Below are 9,299 nucleotides of genomic sequence, written 5' to 3'. Positions count from 1 at the left end.
GAGAGTCTCAGCCACTCCTACTAACTAAGGAAGACGAGTGGGACACGTGAAGCTTTGAACACATGAGCCTTTCCCCCAGCCCCACATCCTTGTGTCTCCATAGCATGACAGACGTGATGCAGACCCTGAGTGAGCCCTTGCCTGCTACAGCAGCGTTCCCTCTGGTGGCTTAGATTCTCCATCCTCACCTGCTGCTTGCATTCAGGATGCGTCTGTGTCTCTTTGGAGCAAAGGTTAGCTGAGCTCAAAAGCTTAGGATTCATGACAAAAGTGATCTCCCATTCATCAGTAGCCAGGCCTGTGAGCTCTGTGTTCAGTGTGGGACACAGAATGATGTGAGTGAACTCCACTGGAGAGGAGTTTCCTGATCCACCAGCTGAGGACCCAGGGCCCAGGGGCAAAGCCTGGTCCTCAGGGCTCTGGAGCATCAGGAGCACAGGGGCTGGAGTCTGGGGCGGCCCCGTCACCACCCAGGCGGGTCCCCTGCGGCTTCATCCTCCCTGTAACTTCTGCTAACTCATCATCACGCAGTTAGAGACATCTAAAATGCAGTGCACACACTTGGACATGGACACACGCGTGTACAAGTGCATGTGTGTTTGACATGGCAGCAGCGTCAGTGCTTCATAGAAACAGGGCTTCTGCTGTTCAGGATGGAAGTCCGTGTTGGAGGACCAGTAATGAACAAGGAACAACACTGAGAATATGGATGAAAAACTGTAGAAAACAAATATAAATAGAACTAGATACGTGAAGAATTATCCATTTGTACATACTTGGATTACAGTGGATACATGTATGACCACCTACATCCAAATCTGAGGCAGGAACATCTGTGTTCAATTGAGATGTTAAGAAACAGAATTTCCACTTTAGTGTACTTGACATACATTTTATCAGTAATCAAAAAAATTGTTTCCCCTCTCCAAGCTTTTGGAGAGGGGAAAATAAAAAATTGGTATGAAATGAAAGGATTATACCCAAATCAACATCTTTTGATTTTATACTGTTATTTTTCAGAAAATAGAAACCAAAGAATTAACTCTCAAATAATAAAATCAGTGGACCAATTTTAAAGTTGTCTATAAATATTACTAATTATTATGAATGGAACTTTGAAATGTTTCCAAAGTTCGTAAAGCTCAATTTAAATATCTTAGGTAAGAAGATTTGATACTGAGATATTATTCTTTGTAACTGATATACAAATATAATCTATTCCTCTGAAAACAGAAATGCAATTAATTATATTTAGTATAAATCGGTACGCCTATAAATATATTTCTGCAGAGAAGTACAACTTAACATTTGCAAAAACACAGCAAAAGCACAGAAGTGTAAACAGAAAATGCGCAATGAATGAAACAGGACTGCACAGAACACCCGCTTGGTGGTGACCCTGAGTGAGCCCGAGAGCAGTGCAGGACCCATCCGGAGTCTCAGGGGCGCCCTGAGCGCAGAGGCCGCCAGGTGGCGCAGGAGGGGCCGTGCCCGCGGTACCCCCAGCCTGGTGCTTCTCTCTGCAGGAGCGGCCCTGCTGGGGGCGCAGCCTCACTCACAGTTGGATTCCAGCGAGGCTGCTCTCTGTCCACCAGGGCCCTCCTTCCTGCCTGGACCTCAGACACCTCCATTGCTCTGACCCCCGGGCAGTGTCACCCTGTCCTCAGAGCCCCAGGGAGCCACCAGGCTCCCTTAATGTCCCCTTAAATGCTCCTCTGGGACTGATCCTGCGCTGAGAATTGCACGCAGTGCTGCGCTGCATCTGGACTCCCGTGGGTCAGGGGAGCGTGTCTCCACCAGCCATGCGGCAGGGCCTGTTGTTGTGCTGGGACAGCAGGGGAGCTGCCTGTGAGGTGGGGACATCAGGAGAGGGCTGGGCCCTGTGCCCCCCTCAGTCCAGCCCCACTTCCTCTGACCTCATCTGTGTCTCCCGTGCCCCTCTCCTCTTCGCTCCATGGGAGATGTCAGGGTGGGAGCCCCGGGCAGGGAGCTCCGTCTGCCTCGGCCTCCTCACGGGGACGCTCCCCTGTGCACCTCCCCTCCACCTCCGCCATGTCCTGGGCTCAGACCCGAGCTGGGGCAGGACACAGAGTGACCTTGTGGGCTCAGGGGACAGGGACAGAGACCCTCACCGGGACACGGAGTCAAGAAGGAGGCCTGGGCCATGCAACCTCAGGAGAATCCTGGGCGACACAGAAGGAAGGGGCAGGCGGGACTGAGCCCGGGGAGTCTGACCTCCAGCCTCCTTCTCCCCACCAGAGCTGGGCTCCCTGAGCTGCAGGGAAAGAATCTGAACGCTGCTGCTCTGCCGGGCACCCTCCCCACTGTCACCGTCCCTGCACAGCGGGACAGGACCGCTGCAGAGTCACATCCTGGAGGCTCCCCTGGGAGGCCGCCTCTCCAGGGCTCACAGCAAGCTCAGCAGGAGAGGGACTTGAAGGTCGGGCCCAGGCCTCCCTTTTACCCCTGGAGAAGCTGAGGCCCGCACAGGAGGGGCTGGTCCAAGTCAGCGTCTCCAGAGGAGGCTGCACCCGCCCCACAGCCCAGCCCCGGACCCTCCCAGCAGCGCCCGCACTCACCACCCTGGGGTCCAGACTCTCGCGTGAGGGGCTGATGGTGAGGGCCTCCTCTCAGGGATGGGGAGGTGAGGGGCTGTGCTCCTTGTTCCTCATTTCAGCTGCTGCTCCTCTCCCAGGCTGTACCCCACATTCCCCTCAGCTTTCAAACCACCCCATGCAGGCTATATACTGAACCTCTGGATATCTAGATTCCATTTCCACTTCTCTGTCCCTGGACACCAGCACAGCCGAGATTGGAACCAGGACCGAGGTGGGTTGAGAGTCTCTAGGCAGCCTGGACACTGGACAGTGGAACAGAGCCCGAGGTTGTCCTGCTGTAGAGCTGGGTGCTGAGGGAGGGGGTGAGGCTGTCCCTGGAGGGAAGGACTTCAGAGGGGGCGGGGATGGGCTTGCCCAGGAATGGACCTCTACCCTCTAATCTACCTGTGCTGTGGTCTCTGCCCAGAGGGAACATTCTACACAGGAAGGATGGGTGGCAATGACATACCTAGGAAGAGTCCACTTCTTGTCAGTTCTCCCTGAACCTCTCACATTCACCAAGCCCAGGGTTGCGCAGAGAAATGGTCAGAGCAACCCGGAGCTCAGCTATGCTGGGATCACAGGCAGCTTACCTGACACTGTGAGCTCCAGGGGGTCCCTGGGCTGTGACAACAGGTGGGGGAAGGGTCTGTGAGAGCCATAGCACCTGTAGGTCCCCCCGAGGGCTGAGCTCACAGCTCTCATGGAGAATTCTGCCTGCGACTGCTGAGCTGGGGACTCTGTTGTCAAATGCAGGAGTGGATTGTCTGTCCGCTCCTTGGACAGAAGGAAAGTGTCCACTGGGGTCTGTGACTGACACAGCAGGGTCACACTCTCTCCTGAGGACACCGTGGGTCCCGGCTGCACCGAGAGGGAGGGTGTGCCCGGGAGCTGTCCTGGAGAGAAGGAGGGTGGTGAGGGCGGCCCCAGCTTGCTCTGAGCTGAGGCCTCAGCAGGGCTGTCTCTGAGGACCCTCGGTCTCTGTCTGTCTCTGTTTCCTCTGACTCTGCCCCTCCTGCCCTCCCCCGTCTCTCTCTCTCTCCCTCCCTGACACCCACCCCCACCCTGGCCATCACCTCCTGGGCTCCCCCAGCAGGGCCTGGGCAGGGTCTGGGCCCCTGACTGAGCCCTGGGCTCCTCACCTGTGATCAGGATGTCCAGGGGGTCACTGAGGGCCGACCACTTACAGGAGATTCTGTGTCCACCGTAGCATCTGTAATGGCCCCCTGTGGTAGCCACTCCCAGGGCCCAGGGGGAAGTCGGCCTGAGAGAGCCCAGCCTAAGGCTACTGGCCAGGGTGCTGGAGGAGGTCACCTGTTCCCTCCTTGGACAGAGCAAATCTGTCATAATTGAGGTCAGAGTGACATGAGATTGTCAGGTCATGTCCAGGGGCCAGAATAGGGCCGTGCTGGGTCAGGAGGGAGGGCTTCCTGGACAGCCCTGGAGAGAGGAGAGGCCGAGATGAGGGGCTGTTTCCTCCTACACCCCTGCCCTCCTGTCCTGCCCTGTAGGTCTCCCAGACTGTCACATTGAGGTTTCTAGCTCTACAGATTTCCTGATCCAACCTCTTCCTAAGATCCTCTGCAGCAGGACCCCTCCAGTTACTTGGGGACTCACACAAGTTTGGGACAAAGAAAGGACATTCTCGCCTGAGAACAGGAGCTGCAGGACATCACTGGGCTCTGACCACACCTGGGGCTTCCTCCTGTCATAGCTGTAGCGTCTGAACATCCACCTGTGCCTGGGGGTCACAGGGCCCACATGGAACAGGGCCTGGACCTGCCCACTGGGGCCTCGCTGTGAGTCCAGGGTCCAGGAGAGCTTGTCTCCTCCTTCCTTAGAATGAACCTGTCAAATCCCAGCCTTGAGCCGCACTGAAGGGTGATGTTCCCTTCTGAGGTTACCACAGGGCTGAGAGGCTGGGATTGCTGGAGACTCCTAGGAGAGAAGGAGGCAGCGTGTGAAATGGACTCACACCTCCCACACTGTCCCCAGGGCTGGGCTGTGAGGGGGGGCACCCCTGACAGCAGACCCCTTCCTGAGGGCAGAGCCTGTTGCTGGGCCCTGAGTGTCCCCTCACCTGTCACCACCAGCTCCAGGGGCTCACTGCGCTCTGACCAGCCAGCAGGGTTTCAGGGCTAACAGCGATGCCGCCCTGCATGCTGCTCTGCCATGGATGGGATGGAGAACACGGCCCTGCTCTTGAGTTCCAGTGATGTTTGTCTTGTCCAGGGCACTTGGCTTCCCTTTTTGTACAGACCATATTCCTGGGCCCCCAGAGACCCCTCACAGCAGAGGTTCACAGGATCCCCCCGTGGTATCACAGATCGTGGCTCAGCAGAGAGCTCCGTTTTGGGGAGGGTCCCTGCAAGAAAATCACAGCTGGATCCCAGGACCTTCTTCCTCCCTCAGATCCCACTTCACAGCCCCAGAACCCTCCAGACCTCCCCAGCACTGACCCATACCGGCTGTGCTCCATCCCCACTGCCCAGGGGTGGCCCCCTTGTCCCCAGGAGGAACAGGGGCCCAGAACAGCTGGGGACACACTCACCTGCCCGCACTCGTGTCTTGGGGCCCAGACAGTCCTGGAAGAGAGTTCCCTGTGAGAGGTTCACCCTGGAGCCTGATGTGGTCCTCTCCTTCCTGGATCCTCCTGAACCCCTGGTTCCTTGATAGGTCAGGGCTTGGCTGTGGGGTTCCAGACTAGGGGTTCCCAACCCCATGTTCAGTTCTCACTAATAAGAGCAGGGCCATGAGTGTGGCGGTCATGGCGTCTCCTACCTCCAGGTGAGACTGTGGACGGATGAGACCACAGTGCCTGACACAGAGTTTCACAGCTAGAGACTGGCTTCTGCCCTTCATAGGGTGGTCACACCAGTAGCCCCACAGAAAGCGGAAGTGACATCTGCAGGCACGGATAGCTGGTCTGTTTTTCCCCAGGGCACAACCTGGCTGGGCTCCAGGCTGATGTGGCTGATGTGGGATTCCCCTTCCTTCCAAATGTGATTGATCCTCACCTCATCGATTCCAGAATACAGCAGCCAATACACCTGGAGCACCCCTGCCCCGAGCTGGCCCCTTCCAGGGCACGGTTCCCTTGTGCTGGACCTTCCTCTCACAGCTTCCACACGGACCTCCTCCCTCCCTCAGTCCATCCATCTGCACAGCACCATCTTCCTCACTGTGGCCGTCCTCCCCCAGCCCTGGGGATGCTCCGGGGAAGATGCAGGTCCTGCTGCAGGTGGGCGAGAGCAGAGAGACGCTGAGCCATGACTGGAAAAATCTCCACGAAGGTCAGGGGCAGGGAGCAGAGACGCCCAGGTGGACAGTGCACAGGGCGTTAGGGAAACTCAGATTTGGAAGCAGTGAGGCGGGGATTCTCCTGGAAGGAAGAAGTCAGTCGTATTAAGGTGATGGAAAATCAACTCTTGCAAGTGTGAGCTTTCTTAATTTCCATTTTTTAGTTCCTTGGAGTTCCTTGATAAGTTGTTCATTTGAAATCTTTCATATTTCTAACAAATTTAAATCATATGAATTCAAAACATACAAATTTCTGATTAAAAGCTTCCTTCTTACTACTTCTTTTGCTTTATTGCATGATTTTTCATATTTTAACTTAATTGCTGTGATTGAACTCAGGCCCCCAGGCATCCTAGGAAAGTGCTGTACTACTGAGCTCCATCCCAACCCCTTTTCAAATTGTGTATTCGTGCAGCGTTTCTCTAAGATGCCCAGCATGGCCCTGCCTCTTCTCTCCTCCTGTGCCTGTGGTAGATTTTTACTTTGTGGGTTCTGTGAGGTTTACAGAAGACCTGCTACACTTTCTATCCCCATTCTAGTCTCATAAATCGCATAAGGTCAGCTCCTGGAAGTGGACACACACACTGCGGTTTGCATTCACATCCCAATTGCCCTCACACTTTTCTGTCCCCTGCAGGCTTATGAGTTAGACAGAACAGAGAAACCAGTGAAAGCCGGGAGGAGGACTGCAGGGTAGATGAAGGCTCAGCTTGCTGGACTCTGTTCACGACCCTGTGCTTCTGTCAGGAAACAAATCCCAGCAGCACAGTCTTTTGTATTTTAACTTCTCTATTTGGAGTCAGGATAACCTGGAGTGGAAAGTTGATTGTTTCTTTCAACTCTCCCCAAGACCATAAACCTGACCCCTGGCTTTCTCTGCTTTCCAGCATGTGTGAAAATCTCTAGGAGTTGTGGTAACAGCTGTGCAAATCAAAGAGCCAACAACACCACGGTGTAAATCTAAACCCAGGACTCCCCCAGATCCCAGTGTACTCCTCTCCCGCCCCCACTGCGACAGCCACTTTGCTTCTCGGTGGACAGGAAAGGCCCTCATCCACCGCAGCTGAGCAGCGTTCTGTGCCGTCCTCGCCACAGCTGCCCTTTCTGAGAACTGGGTGGAGGTGGTCAGAGGTTGGGGTTATTTATAGCACAGGCTGCGCAGATTAAATTTTCTGTAAGGTATCTTGATTCTCTGTTTTAGTAATGATTGAGGCGGGGTGGGGGAGGGTCAGGAGACAGGAAGTGAGCCAGCAGGGATGGCCCAGTTGGTGCACACTCGCTCTTCCAGGACCCATTGGGAAAGAGAGGGATGTCACATTTTGAGCACAATTTATCCACAGGGCCAGGAGGAAGGGATCCTTAGCCCCATATCTGAGTCAGGAAAATGGGTGCTTCTGGGGTTTAGTGACCAGAACTTGCAGGGCCATGTGTTGAGCCCCAGGGTCTGACCCCAGCTTTCCCTTTGAGGGCTGTGCTACCACCATCCCTCACGAGGGCTCTGCTGGCTCCCCTGGAGCTGGGCCTGAGCAGGGCCTCTGGACACAGGGTGGACAAGAGCAAGTGTGCCTTCTACCTGTGAGCACAGTGTGCAAGATGTCTGTGTGAAGAGCACAAAAAGAGGTTGTGAGTGTCTGCTGTAGAACAGCTGTAGGTCCACTTGTGCACTGTAGTTACAGGGTCACACTGAGCTTGTTGAAAAGCCCATGCTGGACCTCAGGATGGAGGGACTCCTCTGAGTACTTTGAATACCATGGCTTTGAAAAAAATATGGTGATATAGCTCCTCAGGGCTCTAAGGCTTTGCAAGGATGACCGGGGGGCTCGTGATGAGCATGCAGGAGAGAAGGAGGCACAAACATTAGAGAGAGAGGTGTGGGCCTCTGCTCCCTCTCACACCCCTGAGGGGCTTTTCCTCCTTCATATTCTTCAAAGGTTTATCTTCCAAACCTGAGTCTCTTGATGCCCAGGACTACCAGGTACTTGGCCAGAGTCAATTCCTCTCCAGAATGGACAACACAGTCCTCCCTAGAGTAACAATTTTGTTTAGAATATTATTAAAATCTGAGCTATCTCTTTTAAAATATACTGTATCATTATTAATACAGGCATGAGGGTATAGGGTGAAACCTTCCAGGTTCAAGACCAATGGGAAATTACCAGTTGAATGGGTAAAAATGTGCTATTTATTCACAATGGAGTTCTATTCTACTATAAAGAAGGACAGACATAAGTCACTTATGGATAACTTTGAGAATATAATGTCAAGTGAAATAAAGCAGACTCATGAGCTTAAATATGGCATAGTTTTTCTTAGGTGAGGAAACCAAAATATAAATAAGGAGCAAAATAAGAGATAGATAATAGGAATTAGGGAGTCAGGTCTTTTCCAAATGGGAAGGAGAAAAAGGTGTAGGGAGAGTGGAGGGAGAGTAAATGAAAAATGGAACTGAGCTGTGTTGTGTCCATGGAGGACCTCCTCAGAAAGGAGTGCAATCATTATGTAATGCAAACGTGTACACATCAAAAGTAAAAACGGAAGAAATAAAATGGAAAAAAACAATTCCCATACACAAGTATGCGCTACATGGTCAGGGAGGTCACTGCCTGCTGATCAGTCCTTCTGAGACTTCGCAGCTCGCAGCTCGCAGCTCGATACCACGGTGCACGGTGGACGAGGTGCAGAACGAGAGAGGCAGCTCCTGGTCTGTGCTTCGAGCACTGGGTGGACGTGGGCTTCCTCCTCCCGGAGGTGATTCCACCTCAGCCCGGACACCCAGACTCTGAGCTTCACAAGCTCCTTCAGGAGGCTAAGGAAGCCCCGGTAGATGTCTAGGTAATGTCTGCAGAACAGAAAGCCCTGAGGTTGCAGGGGACCCACTTCTGTGTTGCTGTTAGAGTCCACCATGTCATCTGCCTCAGTCCCACCGCATTCACCTCGCAAGCCCTTTGCGTGTGGTGAGCACAGCACCCTGGGGTGGGGAGGACTCACCACTGTGCGCGGAGCATCTGCCCCATCAGATCCCGGAGGGAAGCCACACCACAGACAGCCCAGCCCCACGGGGACTGTGTCCTCAGTGACTGTGCCTGGTCTTGGTGTCAGCCTTAGCAGCTCAGCCTGGGCTTGAACGCGCGTGAACTCAGGCTCCTCAGGGCTCCCTCCTCCCGCCTGGGCTCTGGAGATCCCGAGTCTCTGCGGTGGGGTTTTCCACCATCATCCTCTGCAGCCCTCCCTTCTAGAACCTTCCAAGATGCAGAAAGAGAAGAATTTGGGGCCTATCACTTGTTCTGTGGGGCAAGACTAGAAGCCATCCAAACCTGGCAAGTGAAAATGGTGTGGTTGCCATGGCCGAATATCACACTCTGCCAATTGCTGTGGTGCAAACTCCACAGGAAGTGAGCAGCT

The 9,299-nt window shown here is 54.0% G+C and overlaps 1 protein-coding gene across 1 annotated transcript; it reads right to left on the bottom strand.

Annotated features, from left to right (window-relative positions):
* Positions 1-2,579: 2,579 nt before the first annotated feature.
* Positions 2,580-5,320, bottom strand: LOC106146315 (leukocyte immunoglobulin-like receptor subfamily B member 5). Its single transcript, XM_013509234.1, is given in 7 exon segments — positions 2,580-3,493; positions 3,740-3,839; positions 3,841-3,861; positions 4,215-4,338; positions 4,502-4,535; positions 4,678-4,710; positions 5,149-5,320. Coding segments are annotated over 7 exon segments (813 nt in total). The 3' UTR covers positions 2,580-3,164.
* Positions 5,321-9,299: the final 3,979 nt, after the last annotated feature.

This window comes from Chinchilla lanigera, unplaced genomic scaffold (assembly GCF_000276665.1).
Source record: "Chinchilla lanigera isolate Chin_1 unplaced genomic scaffold, ChiLan1.0 scaffold00166, whole genome shotgun sequence".
Lineage (NCBI taxonomy): Eukaryota > Metazoa > Chordata > Mammalia > Rodentia > Chinchillidae > Chinchilla > Chinchilla lanigera.
Note: the sequence above shows the minus strand (reverse complement) of the source record. Positions and strands in the feature narration are given on the sequence as shown.